Source organism: Rhinopithecus roxellana, chromosome 1 (assembly GCF_007565055.1).
Source record: "Rhinopithecus roxellana isolate Shanxi Qingling chromosome 1, ASM756505v1, whole genome shotgun sequence".
NCBI classification, from domain to species: domain Eukaryota; kingdom Metazoa; phylum Chordata; class Mammalia; order Primates; family Cercopithecidae; genus Rhinopithecus; species Rhinopithecus roxellana.
In genome coordinates, this window is record NC_044549.1 from 118,861,453 (window position 1) to 118,888,789 (window position 27,337).

At 36.9% G+C, this 27,337-nt stretch overlaps 1 protein-coding gene across 7 annotated transcripts in view; it reads left to right on the plus strand.

Annotated features, from left to right (window-relative positions):
• The window catches only part of MECOM (MDS1 and EVI1 complex locus), a 622,387-nt gene that overhangs the window by 312,240 nt on the left and 282,810 nt on the right, over nt 1–27,337 (plus strand). For all 7 annotated transcript variants that reach the window (XM_030929613.1, XM_030929616.1, XM_030929646.1 and 4 more), the window contains exon 2: nt 5,582–5,919. In XM_030929613.1, the coding sequence (XP_030785473.1) occupies nt 5,582–5,919 (338 nt within the window). The remainder of the gene's footprint in view (nt 1–5,581; nt 5,920–27,337) is intronic.

Consider the following 27,337-nt stretch of genomic DNA (forward strand, 5'->3'; position numbering starts at 1 on the left):
TCAGCAGTAAATCACTCACTGGTAATCCAAGGTTGGTAGAAAAGCAATTATGAAACTCAAAGAAAATTCAAGAGAATCTTTTTTTCCATTCTGTAGCTAAGGACTTTCTAAGAAAAATGTAAAAATTACAGAAGAAATATAGACTTAGTTCCATAAAAGTTAAAAAAAAAATTGAAATACCAAATGGCAAATTGTCTACTGGGAAAATTTAAAATACGATATCCAAGGGCTAATTTATTTATCATTAATAAGACAGACATAAAAGCCTAATTAAAAGTGGGCAAAAACAATGAACAATTTGCAAATAAAGAAATTTGAATGACAAATAAGAATATTTAGTTTCTGTAATCAACTGAGATGTGAATTAAGCAGTAGTAGATAATTTTCTGCATTAAAAACAAGACAATAATAATTGACAGTATAATTTGTAGGAGTGTAAATTGCGATACACTTTCTGAAAAGCAATCTCTCAATACCCACTAAGTTTTCTTATAGGAATCTAACCTAAGGAAATTGAAATGGATGAAAATAAAAATTTATGTTAAGGAAGGCTCATTTTCATGATATTTATGATATCAGAAAATTAGAAGCAACATAAATAAAATCCATGGAAATAGTTCAGCTATTGTGGATTCACATAATGGAATATTATACAGCATTAAATGTAGTTTTAGAAAATAGTAAAATATACAAAAGCAAGTGATTATAATAAACTATAATCAAGTGAAAAAGTAAAAACCCGAACTATTCACACATTATGGCTACAATTTTGATAAAACTAACAAACTTTAAAACATGTTTTTAAGGATCAAAAAACAAGTTGCCTAAGAGTTAAAGGGAGGACTGGGTTTGGACACCCAGCTAGTCTCAGCTGACTTTGGTTCTATTGAATATCAGGTCCTACATCTGCAAAATGGAAGATTATTCTTATCATCATTTTCTCACTGGATTGTTTTGAGCATTAAAATGAGAAAATGTGGATACATCTATGAAAGTTACTAGTATTGGTATTATTTCTGCAATTTCTTCTCTTTGAAGATTCTGATATGTTTTCAAAATGGAATACTTTTCAAGTGGAAACTTATGGTAGTTATTCAAAGACACATATAAATAAATATTATATAATCAAAATGTGGCCTTTCCCTTGGTCTCTGAGGAAATTAGAACACTTAAAATTTGAACTGAAGAGGTTGATTTCCAAGAGCAATTTCCCAAATCATTTGTCTCAAATCCAACAATATGCTTGTCTTTCTTTCCTCACTCAGTTAATGGCATGCCTAAAGGATGCATGAAGCAAATTACAGTAGCAGACAGCTCAGCTCCAAGAAGTTACAAGGGTTATTTATCTTTATGGGACCACTGATATATATGGCACTTCTTACCTGATACTTACCTATTGTAAATGTGCCCAATCTGTCAGTGTGATATCTGAGAAATGCTTTAATTAACTATAGTTATAGCTGAGGGAAAGGATCTACCAATTTTTCCCCAATAACAGAGATTTAATGGGGATATGATAATTGAAGTAATTTATCATTTAGATGAAATGTTTTAGCAGCTTTTTGGATAGCTCTTGAGTAACATATATGGAGGCAGTGGTTTATTTTGGTTTATACAAATATTCAATGTGGTATGATAAACTGCATTTGCTGTTGAAAATTTCATAATGCTAGATTACATTGAAATATTGTTGCATGTTTTGATACATAAAACTCAGCAGTTTAATATTTTCACTTTTGTCATCACAGCCGTTTTTATATTTAATTTGGATGATACTAGATTAAAAGTGGCTTGAAAACAAATTGCCTGCGCTTGCATGTATATTTAGTGCTTGCATATGGATGAATAGGTCCATGAGTTCTTGTGGATTTGCTTGACCTATATAAGTTGTTCTTTAGGTTTAATTGTACATTTTTGTCATTGTAAGCAGAATTGCATTCAGGCTTTAAGTTCAAATTCTTCTGTGCAGCTGCCTGGGCACATACGTGTATTTTGTCTCCACAGGAACGGAAATCTAAATGCATTTGCTTAGATTATGCATTGGGAGAGTTTGTGGGTAATTCAGAGGTCACTGTATAAGCTATGCCATTGGGAGGGCACAGATGGGCTTGTCGTCTCTATGCTTTTTTTTTTTTTTTTTTTTGACACAGGGTCTCACTCTGTTGCCCAGGCTGGAGTGTACTTTTAGTACAAAAAATTTAGATGGGGTTTCTCATGTTGCCCAGACTGGTTTTGAACTCTTGAACTCAGGCAATCCGCCTGCCTCAGTCTCCCAAAGTACTAGGATTACAGACGTAAGCCACCACACCTGGCCTCTATCATTTTTTAAAGATCACTTTCATGAAACTGAAAGTATGACTGATTTGACTCTTTGAGGAAGTAGGGGACATTTTACTGACCTTTAATAGATAATTACTGGCGGAATACTGTTCTATTTATTTTGGTGCCTTTTGGTTTCCTCCTGCTTACATGGACACATTTACAGAGTACACAATGTTTTACAACTTATATTTCTCAAGAAAAACAAAATTCCAACAATGGGGGAGAAACCTCTTTCAGAATAACTTTGCATTTGCAGTAGTAAGTGTTACAGTTCTGAAGAGATGTTTTTCTAGGTTTTTACATGTGCTAAGACCATTAGTGAGCTTTTAAATATGAAGTTGAAGTGCAAAACCTCCCTGAAGGATAAAATTAGATGGACTTTTTGAGTATGTTTGGACCTTAAAGTATACTTCTCTGATAATATTTCTTTGGAGAATTATTAAAATTGTTTCCTTTGATGTTGGGTTTGGAGAAAAGTTGGTAATTCATCATGTTCTATTTCTATAGGTTTAAAGGTGCTTTGTAAGATCAAAAGTTTCCTATACTTGGTAAAAAATTATTGACTTGGATTCATAGTTTAATAAAATGATATGTTAGATTAATTATATATTTAACAAGTATTCATTAAACACCTATGTACAGATCACTTGGACAATTCCGAAAAGGTGAGAGTTCTAACGTCTCTCATCACGGACCTATTTCCCAACTAGTTGCTAGTTGGGAACTAAACAGTCATACACATTAAACCCTAAGCAGCAATGCATGGTACTTGATTGCCAAACTGAGGGATGAAATTATGTAATAATTCAAGGAAGGGAATACTAGTGTTAAATGGGATGGTGATAGGACCAGCTAGAACTTGACCCAGGAGGATGGCCAGAAGTTTGTTGGGCAGTGGAGCAGAGAGGAGTGGCAGGCAGGAAGAACTGAAGAAGAAATGCTCACTGAGCTCAGAAGAGAGTAGTAAGCTTACTCTAGCTTGGGGGTTCCCTTTGAGGACCACTGAGAATCAGATGGAAAGGAAGAATGGTTTCAAAATGACAGAGATTTTAGTCCAAGCCTAAGAGGTTTATACTTTACCTGTAGACACTGAGATTATTGAAGGCTGTCAAACAGGAAAATAGGTCTGCCAGGAAGGTAAACTCGGCAGTGTTAAATAGGCTCAGTGTTGATGGATAGTGGAAAGAAGCCGGAGGTTGAGACCCATTTAAAGGACTATGAAAATATTTAGGTGTGAAAATGTGGATTTGAAAAAATTGGATGAAGGTTAGAATCTTGCAAGAACATACGGCATTTAGTGACTGAATGGTTTGGAAGATAAAGGAGAGAAAATGGCTATGTTATTTTAAAGCCTCAAACATGGATAATTAAGAAAAAGATAGTATTCATAGTAGAAAGAGGAAAGTGAACAAGAGAATCAATTTGAGGGCAGACTGATAAGGTGCAAGATTTTGGACATGCTGAACTTGAATGATAATGAGCTTGTATGTTGAGAACCTATGTCCCATAGGTATAAGATTGGGTTCTGGAATTCAGTTGTATGCTTAGTTTAAATGGCATTATCTTAGTGTTTGAACCAAGAACCAAGAACCTAGAACCTCATTAAACAATACTTTTGCATGTACTATCACTTTACCCTTCACAAAACTTTAAGAGACAGGAGTCATTACTTGATGGACAATTGCTAATGAGTGTTATAGTTTGTTACAATAATGAATCTGAATAATGAAGGTCTTCTATCTTCTAGCCCAGTAAACTCTCTTAGAAGACTTTAATTTATAGAACTGCAGGGTTGGTAGTGCCTTAAAGGTCACCTAGTTTAATCACCAACTTGATGCTGAAATGTCTCCACATCATCCTTAACTCGTAGTTATGCAGGCTATAGTAGAACCCTGATCATGCAGCTGGAGGCAACCCATTTTACCTTTTTTCTTCTTTTTGAGAGGGGCTTTCACTGTCTTGCCAGGGTGGTGTGCAGTGACACAATCATAGCTCACTGCCGCCTTCTCGAGCTCAAGCAATCCTCCCGCCTCAGCTTCCCAAGTAGCTGGTACTACAGGTGCATACCACCACATTCAGCTAATTTTTCAAAGTATTAACCTTTGACTAGCACAACTGAAGTCTGTTTCTTTGTAATTTTCACCCGTTTTTCTTAGTTCTTTCCTTGAAGTTCTATGAATCAAACAAATCAGGTATGACTTCTGATTTGTAATCCTAGCAGACAAGAAACATGTGTTCATTTGCTTTAAGACAACTGAAATCCCCATTGACTGGTTTCATAACCATCCCCATACAAGTTTCATAGAGGTCTTAAGGTCTCACATGGTCCACTCGTTTACTTCAAGTATGGTGCTGTGCTGCTTTGGCCTCGGTGCTCAGTGCTCTGTACCCTAACTCCTAGCTACCCAACCCTGCTGTCTGCTCGAAGCTGTTGCCACCTCCTCAGATGCTGCTCCGTAAAGATGAGCAGTACCCCATATAAAGCATTTCTGATCTCCCTCATTTCTCAGTCTAGAGGAAATTCTGTCTTTTTGGTGCATCTCAAGGGACCTTCCTCTCTCTTTCCCCGCTGGAAAATTTACCTAATTTCTTTAACAATTTTAGCCTTTACAAATATCCAGAGGCATCACTGGCTTCAGGTAACTTTAACTTTCTGCTCTGCATAAGTTACTGAGGCAAGGAAATACCAAGGGCTTGGTGATATGTTCAAAATTGGAAAGGAAATATAGAGAAAGAAAAAACACAAATTAATATTCCAATAAATAATCCTGCCACACACATTTAAGCCTTGCTGCACATGGCAGCCTTTGGAATCTTTGATGACTCTCCTACATTTATTCCAAATAACATTGCATGACAAAACTTTCTAATATATTTTAGAATCCTGTCAGCTCCCAATCTGGAATTGTTTGAGGGTTGTAGTTACACACATGTTTACTTCTTGTCTGTGCTTTAGTCAGAACAATAATGAAGTTGCTGATTGTTTCCCAGATGGATAATGAATTGAACTAGCCCATGCAAGTATTGACAGTTGAGGATTAGCTCATTTGATTTATGGATTCACCACAGATAAACCACAGAGGCCACAATCTCTAGCCTCTCCCTGGCCTGTGAATAATAAAGATTTTAATGAAGGCACGTCGTAACAATGGTCTTTCCTATTTAGCCTTCAAAGAACAACATAATAAGGTGTCTACCCCTGTGGAATTTTGTCTCTTCAATATTAGAAGGAATTCATGAAGTTTTTATCTATTCACAGATAATGAGTGTGTATATGGCACCTACCCTGAAATACCCTTGGAAGAAATGCCAGATGCAGATGGAGTAGCCAGTACTCCCTCCCTCAATATTCAAGAGCCATGCTCTCCTGCCACATCCAGTGAAGCATTCACTCCAAAGGAGGGTTCTCCTTACAAAGCCCCCATCTACATCCCTGATGATATTCCCATTCCTGCTGAGTTTGAACTTCGAGAGTCAAATATGCCTGGAGCAGGACTAGGAATATGGACCAAAAGGAAGATCGAAGTAGGTGAAAAGTTTGGGCCTTATGTGGGAGAGCAGAGGTCAAACCTGAAAGATCCCAGTTATGGATGGGAGGTAAGAATGTATTTTGACTTAACACATTTATATATTGCAGCTGTGTAAAGAAGAAATTGTTTAAGCAGCCACAAAATAAGCAAATTATATATGTTACAATATGTTTTCAGTAGGTTTTTAAGAATAAACTTTCTGGCCAGCCTCACGCCTGTAATCCCAGCACTTTGAGAGGCCAAGGCGGGTGGATCACGAGGTCAGGAGATCGAGACCATCCTGACTAACACAGTGAAACCCCGTCTCTACTAAAAAATACAAAAAAATTAGCCAGGCGTGGTGGCGGGCGCCTGTAGTCCCAGCTACTCGGGAGCCTGAGGCAGGAGAATGGTGTGAACCTGGGAGGCGGAGCTTGCAATGAGCCGAGATCGCGCCATTGCACTTGAGCCTGGGTGACAGAGCAAGACTCCGTCTCAATAAATAAATAAATAAATAAATAAATAAATAAATAAATAAGCTTCCTTTACAATCTCACTTCTTAATAGAAACAATGTATTGATTAAAGGTATAGCATGATAGGAGGCAACCCAACTTAATATATGGTCAAAGAATAGTATTTATTTGAAAAAATACTAAAGGAAGAAGATACGATTTTATAGTTAATGTTTGGAAACATTGGCTATGATCATATGTAGCATGTGGCATTAGCAAACAAGTGTAATCATATGACATGTTTATTGCATTTTATCTTTTTTGGGGTGGGGAGTTGGAGGATTGGAGGAAAACATTTGTTTTCTCGATTTTGTGGCTATGAGTTAATTTGGTTTTATTTTCATTTTGTGGTATGTTCTTCTAATACATTTTGCCTCTCTTTTGATAACCCTGCTTTAATTATACATGCTTTCAGAATGTCAGCACTGTGCTCATCACTGAATTATGTTATGGCTCTTTATATTCAAATGATTTAATGAGTAATTTGTACATCAAAACAGCACACAAAATGGTTATGAAAATTAGTCCTTTGTTTCAGCCATATTTTCCATAAATTCCATTTGGCAACATCTAAGAATTAGAAGTTATAGTCTGATTTAAGAATCTAAATTAAATTTATTTCAATAAAGGTAACTATGTTATTCTTCTGAGTATAAGTTTTATACAGACTCAGTAGATATATATACTTTCCATTTATTTCTGTAGTTGGAAAACTTTTGTGCTTGACTCATAGCATCATAATTTCTGGAAAATCTTGTCTCTATCTGAAAAACTTGTAGACAGTTTCTGCAGGGGTAAGATCTTTTTTAGAGATGTGATTGACCTTTGGTTTCATAGCATTTCAGTAGACAGAAATCAGATAAACTAGATTTATTTTGGTATGTTTCCTTAATATTTATGATCATTAATAGAATATCTGGTTAGCTTTTAAATAGAAATGAATATTCAGTGCCTTCAGGACTTAATTTCAACTTTTTGTCCTCTTGCTTTATATGTATCCTTTTGTGAAATCTGTTCAAAATGCCATAATAAAAGCAATTCTTGTTCAAATTCTGAAATGCCAGGATCTGGCTTTCACATGATTCAAGTGAGAAATCCTTCCTTAGTTTCGTTCTTAACCATAGCCCCAGTAAAGCTGAGGTTTAGCTGCATTGCCTTTAGACACGTGTACTGATAAGAGAGTTTTTAAAAATCACTGTAGCATTAACTGATATGTGAGTTGAATACGTTTTAAACCAAATGCGTACAAACTTTACGTCATTATTGTTCACCTTAAAATAATGGCTATAAACATTCTAATAATAAGTAACTCATTAAACTTTTATTACAAAATCTCCAGAGTTAAGCAACAAGTGCAATACTCATCAAGATTATCCAGAAGGCTTGGAATAAACCACAGCTTAATAATGAAATCATTTTTCAATTACAGGCTTGGTAAATGCAGGACTGTGCCTTTTTAAACATAATGCCTATGGATTGGTGGATGAACCTGGGGAAAATTCTGCATTTGGAGGAAATTCAAAAATAATTATTTTTTCTCCTTGGAGTGAAATGTCTTCAACATATACACTGGCAAATATTTATCTTGAGAAATGTAAAATGATTCTTTTCATTATCTCAAAACTGAGTTGTTTTTATTGCTTGGAATTCAAGACACCTTTATAAAATAGTTCCTGACTTTTTGGCCGAAGATCACATATTCCCTTTCTCCTCTTTCTCCTTCAAGAATTCAGGATGATGACCAATTCAGTAGTTTTTCCCATCATTTTAACGATTACCCTTCCTTTTGAGAATGTGGCTTGTCTACTCTTTAGGTATTATGAAAAAAACCAAAGAAATGACTGTTTGTAATTTTGGCAAACTTGTTTTCCACAGAGGAGGCAATTGAGTTTTTGATTCTTGATTCTTCTTAGGTTTTTTTTTTTTTTCCTTTTAATCTTACCTAGTTAATACAAAACCCAATCATGATTAGCAAGGGCACTTTCTCAAAGGCATCTCACTCAACCCCTGCAGGATGACTTTTAATTGTCCGCATGTCATCTTTTTCTCAACTCTAGCTGGTTTTCCTCCTATTTAGTTAGAGATACTTGTGATTAACTGGTGTGACCTCTCCTTTTCATATGCCTTTATTTTTGAAAAAAATGATGAAGGAGAAAAGAAACCTCTTAGGCATCCTCTCAAATTAATACAGAGAAAATCCATGTTCAGCAAACAATTGTTGAGGGACTACTGTGCATCAGATTCTGCATTAAATGTTCCGCCAATGGAAACTCAGCCTATCATAACTGAACAAATCATTGCTGTCTCTAGTAGGACCCTTGCTCTTTTCTTCTTATACATTCCCTGTTTTAATAAATTCCATTGCCATCTATCTAGTTGTTCAGTCCAAAAAAATGTGTCATTTTTACACATTTCTCTCCTACATCAACCATGTCTAATTTATGGTTTCCATATTGTATTAAGTCCCCTAACTTTATACTCTCTTTCTTTCTCTCTCTCTTTCTTTCTTTCTTTCTTTCTTTCTTTCTTTCTTTCTTTCTTTCTTTCTTTCTTTCTTTCTTTCTTTCTTTCTTTCTTTCTTTCTTTCTTTCTTTCTTTCCTTCCTCCCCTCCCTCCCTCCCTCCCTCCCTCCCTCCCTCCCTCCCTCCTTCCTTCCTTCCTTCCTTCCTTCCTTCCTTCCTTCCTTCCTTCCTTCCTTCCTTCCTTCCTTCCTTCCTTCCTTCTCTCTTTTTCTCTCTCTTTCTCTCTCTATAAATTACTTTGAGCAGTATGGCCAGTTTCATGATACTGATTCTTCCTATTCATAAGCATGGCATATTTTTCCATTTGCTTGTGTCCTCTCTTATTTTCTTAAGCAGTGGCTTGTAGTTCTCCTTGAAGAGGTCCTTCACATCCCTTGCAAGTAGTATTTCTAGATATTTTATTCATTTTGTAGCAATTGTGAACGGGAGTTCACTCACGATTTGGCTCTCTGTTTTTCTATTATTGTTGTATAGGAATGTTTGTAATTTTTGCACATTGATGTTGCATCCTGAGACTTTGATGAAGTTGCTTTTCATCTTAAGGAGTTTTTGGGCTGAGATGATGGAATTTTCTAAATATATAATCATGTTATCTGCAAACAGAGACCATTCAAATTCCTTTCTTCCTATTTGTATACTCTTTCTTTCTCTTGCCTGATTGCCCTGGCCAGAACTCCAATACTATGTTGAATAGGAGTGGTGAGAGAGGGCATCCTTGTCTTGTACCAGTTTTCAAGGGAATGCTTCCGGCTTTTGTCCATTCATTATGATATTGGCTGTGGGTTTGTCATAAATAGCCCTTATTATTTTGAGATACGTTCCATCCATACCTAGTTTACTGAGAGTTTTTATCATGAAGGAGTGTTGAATTTTATCGAAGGCCTTTTCTGCATCTATTGAGATAATCCCGTGGTTTTTGTCATTGGTTCTGTTTATGTGATGGATTACATTTATTGATTTGCATATGTTGATCCAGCCTTGCATCCCAGGGATGAAGCCGACTTGATCATGGTGGATAAGCTTTTTGATGTGCTGCTGGATTCGGTTTGCCAGTATTTTATTGAGGATTTTTGCACTGACGTTCGTCAAGGATAGTGGCCTGAAATTTTCTTTTTTAGTTGTGTCTCTGCCAGGTTTTGGTATGAGGATGATGCTGGCCTCATAAAAAGAGTTAGGGAGGAGTCCATCTTTTTCCATTGTTTGGAATAATTTCATAAGTATTGGTACCAGCTCCTCTTTGTATCTCTGGTAGAATTCAGCTGTGAATCTGTCTGGTCCTGGGCTTTTTTTGGTTGACAGACTATTAATTACTGCCTCAATTTCAGAACTTGTTATTGGTGGATTCAGGGATTTGACTTCTTCCTGGTTTAGTCTTTGGAGGGTGTATGTGTCCAGGAATTTATTCATTTCTTGTAGATTTTCTAGTTTATTTGAGTGGAGGTGTTTATAGTATCTCTGATGGTAGTTTGTATTTCTGTGGGATTAGTGTGATATGCCCTTTATCATTTTTTATTGTGTCTACTTGATTCTCCTCTCTTTTCTTCTTTATTAGTCTGGCTAGTGGTCTATCTATTTTGTCAATTAAAAAAAAAAAAAAAAAAAACAGCTCCTGGATTCATTGGGTTTTTTTCGAAGGATTTTTCATGTTTCTATCTCCTTCAGTTCTGCTCTGATCTTAGATTATTTCTTGTCTTCTGCTAGCTTTTGAATTCGTTTGCTCTTGCTTCTCTAGTTCTTTTAATTGTGATGTTAAGGTGTCGATTTTAGATCTTTCCCACTTTCTCCTGTGGGCATTTAGTGTTACAAATTTCCCTCTAAACCCTGCTTTAGCTGTATACCCACTGTTCTTTCTACCTGGGAAACTGTTTTCCTCCCCATCCTTAGCAAGTTTCTATGCATTCCTCAAGTTTGCTTCTTCCATGATATTATCTATGACCTGTCTTTCTTCCTCTTCTTTTCTTTAGAGACAGGGTCTCCCTTTGTCTACGTCATACAGGCTGGAGTAGTTTGGTGGTGTGATCAAAGCTCATTGCTGGGCTAAAGCCATTTTTCGGCCTCAGATTCCCAAGTAGCTAGGACTACAGATGTGTACGACCATGACTCACTACTTAAAAAAAAAAAAAAAATCTTTTGTAGAGATGGGGTCTCCCTATGTTGCCCAGGATGGTCTCAAACTCCTTCCTCAAGTGATCCTCCTACCTTGGGCTCCCCAAAGTGCTGGGATTAAAAGTGTGAGCCACCATGCCCAGCCCCACTTTCTTTCTAATCACAATTAATTACTACCTAAATTTTGTCCCACCAAGAAAGGTGGATCCACTTACTAAAGAAGAGGGTTTTCTTATGTTTTCTTCTAAAGATGGCCATTATGAGACAACATGGGAACTGCACGCAGAGCAATAGAAAGCAGGCTTCTGGTGTGAACTTCTTGGGCTAAAAACACTAAAACATTATGTAGTATCCAGATTATTTACATAGCTTCCCTAACAAAGCAAGAGTTCTTAAGAGCTTGCAAATGTATATTCTCCTAGTGTAATGTCTTGATTGTGTTTCATATATATTTTTTTAATCCCTCTGGCACTATTCTGAAAATAGTACCATTGAATGAAATAAGCAGGCTGTATCAGTCAGCTTGGGCTACCGTAACAAAATACCATAAACTGGGTGGCTTAAACAATAGAAATTTATATTCACACAATTCTGGAGGCTAGAAGTTCAAGATCAAAATTCCAACTGCTTTGGTTTCTGGTGAGGGCTCTCCTCCATGCTTGCAGACAGCTGTCTTCTCATTGCACCCTCATATAGCCTTCGTTTGGTGTGCATAAGCAGACAGAGGGTTGGGGCAGTGGAGAGAGAGACAGAAAACAAGCTCTCTGCTATCTCTCCTTATTAATATAAGGACACTAATCCTATTGGATTGGGGACCCACTCTTGTGACCTTATTTAACCTTAGTTACATCTTTTTTGTTTGTTTGTTTGTTTTTGAGATGGAGTCTCGCTCAGTTGCCCAGGCTGGAGTGCAATGGCGTGATCTCGGCTCACTGCAATCTCTGCCTCCCGGGTTCACGCCATTCTCCTGCCTCAGCCTCCCGAGTAGCTGGGACTACAGGCGCCCACCACCACGCTGGGCTAATTTTTTGCATTTTTAGTAGAGATGGGGTTTCACCATGTTAGCCAGGATGGTCTCGATCTCCTGACCTCATGATCCACCCGCCTCGGCCTCCCAAAGTTCTGGGATTACAGGGGTGAGCCACTGCGCCCGGCTAATTACATCTTAATGGCCCTATTTCCAAATATAGTCCTAATGGAGGTTAGGGCTTCAACATATGAATTTTAGGAGGACACACACATTCAGTCTATAACACAGACATTCAACAAATAATTGTTCAGTAGATGAATGAGTGAATGAATGGATAAATGAAAGAGTGGATGGATCAGTATAGGATTATGTGACTCTGAAAGTGGAGGCAAGGAATGAGAGCTGAGATAGTCCATGGAAAAATCTAGAATCTGGAATTTAGACATGTGTAATCTAGTCTTGCTTCTGTTACTAACTGTGTGATTCTAGGGAAACTACTCCGATTGATTGGTCTCTGCTTTTTATTTGGTCAATGAGTCAATAATAACTGCCTCATGAAACCCCATTTTCCATGATGTGATTATTATGCATAGCATGCCTCTATCAAAATATGAATTTATATGCCTACTATGTACTTACAAAAATTAAAAATAAAAATAAAAACTTAAGGAAAAACTGCCCCATGTCATTAGTTGTTATATAATCAGAATTGAGTCGAGAAATGTGGAAGTCTCTTCAAAGAAATTTTTTTTTTTTTTTTTTTTTTTTTTTTTTTTTTTTTTGAGGCAGAGTCTCGCTCTGTCGCCCGGACTAGAGTGCAGTGGCCGGATCTCAGCTCACTGCAAGCTCCGCCTTCCGGGTTTACGCCATTCTCCTGCCTCAGCCTCCCGAGTAGCTGGGACAGGCGCCCGCCACCTCGCCCGGCTAGTTTTTGTATTTTTAGTAGAGACGGGGTTTCACCGTGTTAGCCAGGATGGTCTCGATCTCCTGACCTTCGTGATCCGCCCGTCTCGGCCTCCCAAAGTGCTGGGATTACAGGCTTGAGCCACCGCGCCCGGCCCAAAGAAAATTTTTAAAAGAGAAAGATCAAAGATAACATTATAAATAGGGGCCATTTTTCTGAACTTTAAGTAATTAAAAAATTGAATATATTTCCCAAGTAAGGTACTTTGGAAAATCCTTTGTTCATATGTTAGAGAAATAAGATGCTTTTGAAAACATAATTTATAGACCAAGATATATGGTCTGGTAAAAATAAGCTATAGATACCAGAAACATCATTTGTATGATTTTCTCTCAAACCAGTATTTATCCAACCAAGAGAAACTTTAAAAATAATATTAGAGTTTGGCAGCAACTGCCACCTCACAATGCATGTGACTTCTCTCCAACAAAAAGATCTTTAAAGACTTGGAATGTGCTTGTCTAAAGGACTTGAAAATAATTAGTGATAGAAAGCTTTTTCTCAGGTTATGAACTTTAGAGTTACTGATTGATTTAGAATTACTGAGTGGAAAATAATTTTTTAGAGTTCTGTCAGTTTAAGATGAGGTTTTTGTCATGTTTCCTTCTAAAAGTGGCCACAATGTAATAACATCGTAACTGCATGCGGAGCAGTGAGAAACAGGCTTCTTCTGGAGTGAGACTTCCTGGGCTCAAGTCCTCCTCAGGTGTCCTGTGGGCTTGAGTGATTAGGAAAATTTTAATTAATTATCTGCCCCTCAGTTTATTTACATGTCACGTAGGAATAATAGCTGTATCTAACCAATTGAAGCTGTTATAAGGGTAAAATGTAACATTGTGTGTTAGGAGCTTAGCACTGAACTGGTAGAAGAACCCAATAAATGTTAACAAGACGACAGCTGCAGCAGTTTGGCTAAAATGCAGACCTAGCATAGGGTTATTAGATAGGGCAAAGGCCAATTATTATATTTTATTGATTGATTTTGTAAGTTATTGCTCTTTTTCCAATTTCTTGTTTCCTAGAAGTTCAGTTATCCCTGGATGGTCTAATTATTTGATGCTGGGTTTGTCTGAAATGGAAGCACTCACCATTTCCTAATTAACAATGAAAAGGAGGATTCAGGAGAGATCACAAACTTCTTTTTTTATGCCAAAGAACAATTTAGGTGGCTTAGTTTGTAAGTAACAAGTTTTGCTTCTTTAAAATATTGCTTTGCAGCACATTTTTTTTTTTTTGCCTATCTTTATTATCATTGAACATTACAAAACTCTGCAAGTATAAGTCTGTTGATGATGCACCTATCATATGCCAGACCCAGCGTTGTGTTAATCTCACTCAGCATTGCTCCAAATTAGTTTAATCAGTTAAAATACTGGCTGTGAACTTAGCTTTTCTTCTTTCAAAGATACATACATTTACGCATAGAACATAATGATGTGAGTAGAGAGTGCATATCTCTTATGTTCTGTTTAAATAGGTGGAAAGGAATAGTGGAAACAGATTATACTGGAGTCAGAAATTCATTAACTAATTTTGAAGCAATGCTTGGGCAATACATTATGTTCCAACAATGTAATCCTAAAATGCGATATTACAATGAAGATGTGCTTCCTTGAGTCATTTTAAAAATATATAGTTCTCACACTTTTAAGTTTGTTTTAGATTCTTCAGTGACACCTTACATATTGAAACATGCAATCTATGTTAACTAAGACATGAATATTCATTAAAATGGCAACAACAACAACATTGCACTTTTAAGATACCTAACAACTGTGGTCAGCGTCAGGAGGCTGACAAATAATGTATGCTTGATAATGAAGAAGAATGAAATAATTTGAGATTTTAGAGATATGCAATGGATTTCTTGTGTTTGTTTTATTTTTTATTTTTTGGCTTTATTGAGGTATAATTGGCAAATAATAATTGTATACATTCAAGGTGTACAACGTGATGTTTTGATATGTGTATACATTGTAAAATGACTACTACAATCAAGCTAATTAAGATACCCATCACCTCATGTAGTTACCTTTGTGTGTGGTGTGTGTGTGTGTGTGTGTATCTGTGTGTGTGTGTAGTGAAAATACTTAAGATCTACTCCCTTAGCAAATTTCAGGTATACAATACATTATTATTAACTATAGACACAATGCTGTATATTAGGTCTCCAGAATTTATTCATCTTACAAGTGCCAGTTTGTACCTTTTAACCAACATTTCCCCATTTCCTCTACCTCCTTGTTCTTGAGAACAACCATTCTACTCTCTGTTTCTATCATTTTTTACTTTAGATTCCACATGTAAGTACAATCATGCAGTATTTGTCTTTTTGTGTTTGACTTATTTCACTTAGCATGATATCCTCCAGGTTTGTTCACATTGTCCCAAATGGCAGGGTTTTTTTCTTTTAAAAAGCTGAATAGTATTCCATTGTGTATGTACCACATTTTAAAATCATTCATCCATCGCACTTAGGTTTTTTCTATATTTTGGCTACTGTTGATAATGTTGCAATCAATGACTATGTGAGTGCAGATGTCTCTTTGAGATGGTTATTTTATTTACTTTGGAAATATACACAGAAGTGTGATTGCTGGATCATAAGGGAGTTGTATTTTTAATTTTTTGAGGACTCTCTATACTGTGTTCCCTAATGCGTATTCCAGTTTAAATTCCTACCAACTGTATATGAAGAGCCCCTTTTCTCCACATCTTTGCCAATAACAGTCATTCTAACAGTTGAGAGGTTATATCTCATTGTGGTTTTTTGATTTGCATTTCCATGATGATTAGTGATACTCAGTATTATTTGATATACTTGTTGGTGATTGTATGTCTTCTTTGAAAAAACATTTATTCAGGTCCTTTGCTCATATTTAAATTGAGTTATTTTATTATTAATGTTTTTTGCTATTGAGTTGTATGAGTTCCTCATATATTTTTGTATATTGGCCCCTTGCCAGACAGATGGTTTGCAAATATTTTCTCACATTCCATAGGTTTTCTTTGTTTTTGTTGATTGTTCCCTTTACTTTGCAGAAACTTTTTAGTTAGATGTAGTCCCACATGTTTATTTTTGCTTTTATTGCCTATGCTTTTGGGGTCATATTAAAAAGTATTATTGCCAAGACTAATGTCATGGAGTTTTTCTCCTGTAGTTTCCTCTGTAAGTTTTATGATTTCAGGTTGTAGGTTTAAGTCTTTAGTCCATTTTGAGTTGAGTTTTTTGTATGGTGTGTGATAAGTAAGGATCAAATTTTATTTTTTGGAGTTAGATATTCAGTTTTCTCAGCATCATTTATTGAAGAGACTATCCTTTCCCCATTATGTGTTGTTGGCACCTTTCTTGAAGATCTGTTGGCTGTATATGTGTGGCTTTGTTTCTCGGCTTTCTATTCTGTTCCATCGGTCTATGTGTATGTTTTTATGCCAGTTGCACTAGATGTCTTTGAATAACAATATTTCTCCCCTAGGTCCCTTTAGGTCAGCTTGGGCACAAAATGAATTTTGACTGGTTTGCATTTATTTCAGGGAAAAAGTTTAATTTATTTATGAGAAAGCAAGCACACTTGACAAGTTGCATACTCTTAACACTAGATAGCTAAGAAGTAAATTCTAAATGGTTCTAAAATGAAGAGGAAGACTACCAGCTATCAAAAAGGTTGTCTTTGATGTATAGTTAAGAAAGAGAAATGTAATATAATAATAATTGTGTATTACTATAAAAGCCCACATTACAAAGTATTTATTAAGTCTTTGCAATATTGTTTTTAAAATAGTAAATATAGTTTGGATATTCAATTTTATCTTGTGAGGAATTAAAAACAGAGAAAATGCCAAGAGAAGTGAGGACTAATTAATGGGACCCTGAGTTTGAATGTCCTTAATACCCATGGAAACATTACAGATTCTCTTAGAATATAATGAAATAAAAAAGGGCTGGGTGAGGTGGCTCATGCCTGCAATTCCAGCACTTTGGGTGGCTGAGGTGAGAGAATCAATTGAGCCCAGGAGTTTGAGACCAGCCTGGACAACATAGTGAGACCCCACCTTTACAAAAAAAAAAAAAATTAAAAATTAGCCTGGCATGGTGACACATACATGTAGTCCCAGCTACTTGGGAGACTGAGGTAGAAAGATTGTTTGAACCCAGGAGGTCAAGGACGCAGTGAGCTGTATTCATCCTAATGCATTCCAGCCTGGGCAACAAAGCAAGACCCTGTCTCAAAAAAAAAAAAAAAAAAAAAAAAAAAAAGCTGCAATCAAGTTTATTGACATTTACCCTCCAGAAGCACCATGGACTACCTCTGGTTTTGACCTGGGCTCAAGAGGGACCTTCTTCTTATGGAAAGGTCAGCTGCCCCCTTTCCTACATTCACATATGCTCTGTCAATACCATGAGGCTTGCTTGCCTTATTCTTTCTTCTATGAAAGGTTATCAATGAAGTCCAGCATGTCTATTCCTCTTATTGCTATTTGGGCAACCTGTAATACTTCCAAAGAGTAGTTGGTGATGTGGGAAAGTCTGATGTCCAAATTTAAGAAAAATTCCTCAAGTATGAGGTATCTTCTGTTTTGCTCTGTCTGCCTTGGTGATCAACCAGAATTTGAATGTGAATTAATTAATCGTTTTTCTAAGGAATGTTAGGTGATTCTTCTTCTGGTTAGGAAACCTCATATAAATTGTTTATCACAAAATAAACCCTCATGAGTTTCTTTCTTATTATTAACCTCCAGTACTTGCATGATCATTGCTTCCCTCTTTAGCCACTAACTCAATAGTAAAACTCACAAAAAATATTCAGGAAGAGCCTCTTTTAATAGTTTTGACAGTTGTCTAGGATTTGGCAATTCCAGGGACAGAGATTCTTTATAATACTTAATATTCCAGAATACTTAATTGAGACCACTGCATCAGAATATTCTATTCTCTATGCATTTTCCTTGAAGATAAATTAAGAAGCAGTGAAAAGTAATAGGAAGTAACCAATTCAAATCTATCTCAGAAGGATAGGAGTTGGTTCCGCTTCTTTCCTCCCTAGTTCGTTCATCAAATGAAGGTAGCAACATGAAAAGAATTTGTTCCAATAATGATGAGTAGGTAGTATGAAAAAATGGGGAGTAGGAGGGGAACTGTACGCTATTCCATTTGAATGATAAATAAAAATTTTTATTGACATAGTATCTTAACATCTCAAAGTTTATTTACATTGATAGAATCATACAATCATTTTGATAAAATGCTTCTCTTTATACACAATTCTGTCCAAGGTAGTAATTTTTAAAATGAATTATTTCAGCTATAGGCAAATTCAGTAAAGAAATACTATGCTCACTTTTGCCCTAGAACCTCTTTTGGTCTTTCATGATGTAACCGAAACTGAAGATAGGTAAAATATTGTGTGCTTTTTAAGATTATTTTCTGCATGTTATTTAGTAGAATTGTCAAGCTAAAAAATCACAAAGGGCAAGAATTGGTCGACTATCATTAGGACAAAGAATAATATGAAAAGACATGTGCAAATAGATACCAAAAGCTCCATCTTTGAAGTTGATATTCAATAAAAGATGTTCATAAAGCACAAGAAATTTGACCGTACCTTTGTTTAAAAAAGATACTTGCTTGCACTGGTGGATGGTAAAGCAAACATTATATAGAAATAGCTTATCTCACTGAGGTGCTCCACAGCATAGTGTGAGCTGGATCCACGTGACCTAAGGAGATCTCAGTGATATCTTCTCAGAGGGAAATGCATACCCAGGAACCAGACAAACAGCTTCAAGAACAATTGAAAGTTAATTGTATTATTGTTGTTCATGCCACCCACTGCCAATAGACGACTTGCAAATCCAGCCCCATCACACTGGTGAACATTTATTCCAGCAGCTTTCAGACCAGATTTTATTCCACCAGTAGAGTGCTGCTGAAGATACAGAAAATAATTTGTTTGTACTTCTCAATCTAATCCTCGGAAGTCAGCCATAGAATGTCACCTGATACAGAAACAATGTGTCCAGAACCCACACTGCACAATCTTGTATACCATCCCCTATGACACACACAGGCAAATACACATGCCTTCTTGCTTCTAAATATTCACCATTTTGGAATCTACCAGTACTGTACTTGATACCTGATGCTTTCTTTAGGTAAGCATATAAATCTGGGTGCCTTATAGTTACACCTTGGCAGTAACTACAAAAAACTTTGTTTAAGGCCCATCAGCTTCTGCCCATCCCCACTAAAACATTAAAAAACAAATCACATCTCTTCCAGAAACATCACAGGGGAATTCCATGTCTAATGTTATGCAAAACTTAAATTCACTCTCCCTGTATATCTCTGCAATTCACTTTCTTAGTCTTTCAGTATCTCGCACATCCAGCAGGTGCTGCTTTCAGACTCTCTTCTCTCAAAATTCTCACTATCCTCATAATCCAGCATTCTGCCTTTCTAGTTTTTCAGTCATACAGAGACATTTATTCAATATAGTCTTTTTCTATTCTCTGGGTTACCCAGCATCTGGATTTGGCTAATAAAGGAAGACCTAAGAGTTGATTCAGGAGGACTCCTTCCTCCTGGGGGCACAGTGGGCAGCAGATAATTACAGTTTCAACCTCTACTCTGAAACCTCTTTTATTCTTGCCATGCCTACACTTAGGGTTTTCATTTCATAGAATATGTATGTGCATATACTTTCTATGACTATTGGCCAGTAAGTTCATGTCACAGACCCATGGGAGGTGGATGCTTTATGCCTCCTACCAACTGGCTGACAGTGTTGTTTTCCTCTGACACTGCAGCTGACCTCACAGGCTTCCCAGGTGTGCATGGCATGGCAATGAAACCGCACTGGTTGGCAGCCACAGGTGTGCATGATTTGCTTTTTCTTTTTTTGTTGTTTAGATTCTTGTGGTAGGAATTCAGCAGGTGTGTGATGCCAGCATAGAATCTCCACCCTGGCACAGAGGCCAGCTGCCCTCAAAAAGAGGTATTTCTTGTTAGTCTCACAACATTACTGGCCTGAATCCCTGTTTTCCTGGAAGCCTCACCCAAGGGAAAGACTCTGACTAACCAATGAATTGTATAAACTCATCACAGATGAGCATGAACCATTTTTTTCAGATGAATATGAGTCTCCTTATGTGAACGTACGATACAGGTAGGAGCAGGTTACCTGGCTTTGAACTCAAGTTTTTTTTCCCTAGTTTGAGGTGGTATTATTGCAATTATAGGGATGTAGGAAATCCTGGACCTGGTTTCCAAAGGGATATAAGCCATCCGAGAGTGCTGTTGTTGACATATAAATTTTTGCTCATGTGATTGAGACTAAACAGTAGGAGCACAGATGGAGAGTGATTCTGTGTGGAGTTCTTCCATCTTCCTGGAATCTCCCCAGGAAGTCATCAATCCTAGGACTCAACCAGTTCAGTATAGGGCATGGTAAACCTGAAGGTCATTCCAGACCTCATCTAGCCTTAGTGAAGGGTGGGGAGAGATTAGCTACAGTAACACTGTTTGAGAGAACCAGATAGCAAGAGAAGGAACGCAATTGCTGTCAGTCTAAGTCAGCAGTGTACGGCTGAAGCCAGTTAACCTTTTCTAGTCCTCTCTGTCCCTTACCTTACTAAGGCTTCCTTTGGCTGGCTCATGATATCTAAAAAAATAGATACTTGATAGATAAATATCTAAAGAAATAGAAACACAAACCTTAGATTACTCAGTCTTTCTTCGTCGCAGAAAATATCTAAAGATATAGAAACACACACCTTAGATTACTCAGTCTTTCTTTGTCGCAGACCCTTTCCCAATTTTTCTCTTCAGAGTGTCACTTGGAGTTCATTTGATGTTGCTTTTACTTGCTTGCATAAGTGGGGGCTTGGGGGGCAGGGAGGCCACATAGTGATTTTCCCTCTGGACTCCCATACCTCTCTGAGTATAAGCACTGGTGAGGAATGAGTCAGGGATATTGCCCCAGAACACACCCAATAGTATGGATATTAAATAGAAATACAGAAGCTTGATACCATTTTGCCTTCATCTCCAAAAGTAAATCTAATTGCTAATTCCCTTAGGTAATACAAATGTACCACAATGCCATGGTGACACATGTCAGAGGAGCAATTGTTCCAAAGGGGAGCAGATGGGATCTATAAATCATACCTGGGGAAAGGAGGTGTCACATGTGAGTATCAGATAGTCAGTAGACTAGTCTCTGTACCTGCATCTTAACTTTTACAATGCAGATATGTATTTTAACATGCATTTGATATACAGTCACTAGCTGAAGAGAAGCAACTATACTACTCCAGGGAAGTAAAGATTAAACATCATGCGAAATGTTAAAAATCTGTTTTACATCCGTTATCCTTTTGCAATGTTATTTCATATCCGTCTTTAGCTATCGCTGATATGTTAATTAGAGCATCCCTTAGGACTACAGTTCTTCTGTAGTAACAAATAAATAAGATAAATCCCTTACATTGAGCCCCAGGATTGAGAAGGGTCAGTGGTGTGTCTAGCACTTGCCTAGAGCTTACTTTATATCCAAGTCATTATCTCCTGTAAGAGACGAGGAGAGATAAAAATAGATTTGTTGCACAATGGATGACACTCAAGAAGAAAAAGAATTATCATTACGTTTAATAAGAGAACTGACAAGCAATCATAATTCTTTCCATTAAGTAAATATGTTAGAAAAAATTTATTATGAAATGACACATTATGCGAGCCAGGAATCAAAGATGACATCCTTGCATTAAATACGGTAGATGCCATTAAGGAAAACAGTCAATATGTCACTAAGCCATGGCCTGTAAAAATTAAATTGATTTGGTAAATGTAAGTAAGATAGATCTGTTTGCTTTCATCATCAATTTTGAGTGGGTGAACAGGTGATGTCACCAACCTGGGAGCGATAAAGATGCAGGACCATCTGGAAAGGCAGGTGATGAATGGGCAACTGCTTTTGGATAGTGACAGTGCTGTGGTACTTTGTCACTTGGGATGCAGTACTTAATAACTTTTCAATACCATCATAATAAATTTCACTGCCTTATTAATATAGAAATGGTGAGTTATTACCATGATGGCGAGTGTAAATAACTGGAGATGCAGCCGTCAAAAGCTGATTGTTTGGGCATGTTTCTTTAAGCACACAGTTGACTCGTGATAATCAACCTATGTCTATACCAGTAGAGTTTATTGCACTTGTCAAAGGAAAAAGTAGTATTATTCAAAATTATATGAAGCTGTAATAAACAAGTTTAATATATTATCAGACTTTTCCTGTAAGTTTCCAAACATGAGGCAATAAATCATTTTTAATAATGTCTTTTCATGTAAAATAATGTCCTTATGCAGTAATAATGTCCTTTTTTAACTATTAACAAAACAGTCAACTTCTTTGTATGTGTTTTAAAGGGTATTTTTATTTCTACTTTTCAATCACTGGAACTCTGTGGAATGAAACCCTTTTGCAAATAAAGGGCTAAGGCAGGAACCTTAGAACATTTCATTAACAAGCTCAAAAGTTGCTGAGTACAGGCCATGTCACACGTTCCCATTTTAATTGAACAGATGTACTTAAGAGTAAACCACAGCAAATGCAATACAGACAAAATTATAAACATGTGTCACCAAGAAGCAGGCAGGAAAGAGCCTCTGATGAGCATCTGTGTGTATTTTATGAAGCCAAAGACTACCACTTCATAAGTTTGTCACTGATGTCTCCAGTTTAATGAGGAGAAACAAAATATGTAGATAGGTGTAAGTTGAAGATGAATTACTAGATCAATCACTTAGCACCATTCAGAGTGTCTGCCATTGTGTGGTGGGAAAATAATGAGATCTGGGATGCTGTTCTTATTTATATACTGAGTGTTCAATCTGGTGGTGGAATATGGAAAACTTCCTCTTTCATGTCACTGTGGTCTTTATATGGTTTTTCGGTCAGGCTGACTTTTAATTCTGACATTGTCTTTCAGGCTGCAGTCTACCAGCCTCTTAAATGAAATGCCTCTCCACCATTTCTATTACTGCTGAAAAGAGAGCCAGCAGTCTATTAACAGGCAATAAAGTTCAGGAAGCCCAGGACTCATTTCTTGGGTCAGAGGTGAAAATTGCATACTAAATGAAACAAAGGTGTGCCTTGATCGCTCAAGAAGCAGCACCAGAAAGAGCACACGTGTTGTTAGCCAGAAGTCTCCCACTTAAAGGGAAAGGAATAATTGTAATAATGTTGGCCGATGGAGTTAAGTACTCAGTTGAGAGAAATTATATCAATCTGACAAATATAGCCTTCACAGGAGATAAAGTCTCTAATGACCTTAAATGCATATATTTATCATTTAATTCAACAAGCCTATTCCCTTGGGCTTTGGACCAACTGCATTTCCTCTAAAGTTTAGAAATTTTTTAGTAGCCCAGAGAATAATGGCCATTTGTCAGAGGGTTTCAAAGCTAAACACAGTTGGAAGCAAAGGACAGGAGGGAAAAAACTGTCTAATAGAGTCTTTCCACCTCAGAGAATATTAATAGGAAGTTTTGTTGATGCATGAGCTGCGGTATTTCGTGGCTGAACAGTAGGTGGCACACAGGGTAGTGAAGAAATGGGGAAATTTTAATCTAACCGATTTTCATCTGATTTCATTAACTTCCGAATATGTCATCAGTGTACACAGCACATTAATTTGCAAAAAAATAGGAACACTAAATAGTCATGAAATGTGCTAGTTAAATGTGGAAAAATCAAAAGGATCCCACAGAAATGGAAGCAGAAGGTCTAATGTTTCATCAGGTAAAGTGTGTGTGAAACAGGAAAGCCCCAAGAATAAAGGGGCCCTTGTGTATGGTGGGCTTTTCCTCACTGTTATTCTTCGTCTCAACTTGATGAAGTGTATTCGTGATATACACGAAGCACTGTGACTCTTGTGTCTCTCTTTGTGAGACTGTCCATGCCTTTGTTCTTGCTGTCAGTCAGTTGTTCTTTCTCTTGAGCAGCCACATTGGTAACCGCAGTATCTACTTGCAAATAGATTTCTGTAAAACCATATTATCCTTCAGGCCTTTACTCCTAGCCCCCACCCCTCTTTCCTCAACAATCTGGTCATTCATGTGGCATAGCTCCCTCGCTTGCTTCTTTGCCATATGTCTAGTGGTTTGTGTTTCAGGAAGGTTGTGTGATACACTGGAATGAACACTGGGCTGGGTGCCAGGAACCTTGAATTCTTGCACAAGTCATACTTGGGACCTTGTAAAAGTCATTTGACTTTGCCCTCTGGAGTCTGACTAAGGTCTCTTGTAGTTGGAATTCTCTGAGTCTTCGAATTCTGTCTCTTACACCTGCTATTCAGTTCTTTTCATCCTTATGGGCATGCTCTATATTGTCATGGCTTCGGAGGTTTTAATTTACTGTTGTTGAGAAAAGCCCAACAACAACAATAAACAAAATCTCCAAAATCATTACTTTTAATGGCAAAACTGCAATGACTTTTACACCAACCTAATATATTGGGGCATGTTTTGGTCTGTACCCTGCAAAGAATACAAGTTAACTTTAAATTACATATAAAATAGATACTCGTTCTGTTCTCCTGTGTGAAACTAGTGTCTAGTTGTTTTTTGTAAATCTGAAATCAAAGCACCTTTGATAGGTGCATCTCTCTGCATTTTATGTGTTAGCAGAGAAGGTGGCTTAAGTCCAAAGCTTTGTTTCGAGAAGAAAGTAAATTGTTTAGAGAGAATTCTATTCCTAGCCATCTTTGAAAAGATATAGGTATGAACTGCATTCTTTCTCAGAGTATGACTTTAATTCAGCCTCAGTATTGCATTTGGTCCTCTCAAATGTAACATGGCTGTAGTGGACTTTTGTCAACAACAGCAAAAGAGGCAGTATAACACAGGGACCAAGAGTAGGAGTTCTAGAGATTCATGGACTGTGTTCAAATTCTCTACCACTGACTAGCTTTGTGACCTTAAGCAAGTACTTAACCTCTTCTTGCCTCAATTTCCTCATCTTTTAAATGGTATTAACAATAGGATCTACCTCATAGAATTTTTTGTGAATACTAAATATGAATAGTTCATTGTAAAGTATTGTGAAGAGCTTAGAGCAGGGCTTGGTAAGCTGTGGTGAGCACCTCAAAGCAAACTGATTTTAATAATCATCATCACCATCATCCTTCCAAAGGTGAGGGTGCTGTTTTTATCCTTGTGAAGGAAGGATTGTGGGATTCTTTCTTTTGGGTTAGTGCTCTTGGGGTTAGCAGAGCCACCACACCTAGAATTAAATATTGTCCCATTTCCGAATACCACTGGGAAGTGGCCTTCACTAGACCTAACATATTTTAAACATTGATTAATGTTTAAGTGGTTCTTTTACTGAAGACTTAGTAAGTGTCCCTACACAGGGTACAGGAGGAGGACTAGGGGTTTTGGCTTCATGTCTAATTAATTTATGTTCTTGTAGTGTGGTAGCGGGGTTGAGAGAGGTAAGAGCTGTACATTGAAACCTTCATAAAGTGTTCTCCTTCATCCCTAACTCCATGAAAGAAACTCTTCCAGGAGCTCCCTTTTAAGGGTTACTCTTCTTTTACTTTTTTACTACCCCTTAATTTGGCCCCCAACACCTCCTGTGTCTTTTAAACTCTGCCTCCTCAGGCTTCAGCCAGAGTGTAATCCAGCTGGTTTTCTCTAGCATGGAGAAGTATGACTTGGTTTAGAGAACTAGGAGAAGATAGATCCACATGCTTTTATTCTAGTTCATTTTCTTCTTCAGTTTGGACTAACATGGTATCTTTCAGAATAACCTAATAACAAATATGCCTCATGACAGTAAGTATCTTCCCAAGACATCAGTGTTTAATCTTAAACGAAGAAGGCATACTTTGCCCATTAACAAGATGTTGACCTTATTCCATATGAAATAACAACCCTGGCCATCTTGTGAATTTGCTTTTTTTTCTTGGGCTCTTCTCCATCAATGGTCTGGTAAGTGAGAATGGCTGTGAGTCACTGAGAATAATATCATAACTAAATATGTTGTGATAAAGTGTATGGAAGTATTTCAGATAAGTGGTAATACATCTAATCTTTTTGTACAGTCATTTGTTTATTCTTAAATTTTTCTTTAATTATGGTACCTGGTTGTCCAGTGAGTCCTGGGACTTTCTGGGCAGAAATTTGGGGATTCATAGATTCAGGCTCTACAGAAGATCTATTACAGCTTTTCACATCTAAAACTACGCTGTTCATCATTGCCTTTGAACGATAAGAAATGTCAAAAATTGTGGGAGCTTTTTTCTTACAGAGAAATTCTAAAATATATGCTACTGGAAATCGAGGGCAAGCTGTCCAACTCACAGGATATTAGAAGGGGCATACTTGAATTATATGGTTAAGGATTTATGTCTGAAAGTAACAGTAGCCCAAAGATGAGTTTGCCTGAGTGTGGGTAGACGCTTCCTCAAGGAAGAACTTGAAGGGCCAGACCAGTTATAGGAGGCTCTGGCTTCCCTGGAGTGTAGTTTTCTCCTTTCAATTCTCCTGACCATTAAGACTGAATGTTAATGTCTGCTAGCATCTGCAGTATGAACTAAATTGTCACAAAACTACTATGTGCTACGATTTTTTACTCACACAAACTCTGCTATATCCTAAGGTCTCTCTTCATGCAGGGGTTTCCATTGAGAACAGTGTAGATTTAGTAATACATTTAATTGGAATGTTTAATAAGAAGTTAGAGCCTTTTTTTAAACTTGGAAAAGGCATCAATCTTGAGAACACCAGATGTAAATATAATTTTAACAAGAGAATTTTCACTTTCCTTGTATCTTCCAAAGCATGGAGATTCTCCTTTGAAGATATTCATTGTATGGAATATTGTCAGCAATATAAAGGCTGAAGAATAGTTGAGTTTGAGTATAGATAAGCCAAGTTAAAAATACAGAAAGCACCTGATGAAATCATGAATTGTTATGATTCAAATTATAGAGCTCCAATATGGACCCCTGAACACTGATTTTTCAGGCACGTTAGCAAAGGTACTATAGTGAGGTGATGTATAATGTCACTTGGTGGACTTCACTCAAAAATGTTCATTTGAAGTTTGATTCCTTACTCACCTACCATAACTGATTGATAGAAACATAGATCTCCAATTGACTTTAGTTTCTGCTCCACAGATCTGTTATGAATCTCACTGAGAATCTAAGATACAATTGTAAAATAAAATTGAAGAGTTTTGGTTTCTATGTATAGTCCAACTAAGCACCTCAGAGCACCTCTAAGTTGTGCTGAGAAAAGAAAAATAAATTATTTCACCTTCAGTTTCCATGAAATAGGATGAAAGGTATTATAATTAAGTAAGGTGACACTTAAAATATTAAAACTTTTGTAAAGAAAGGCAAAATTATGATGTGAGATTT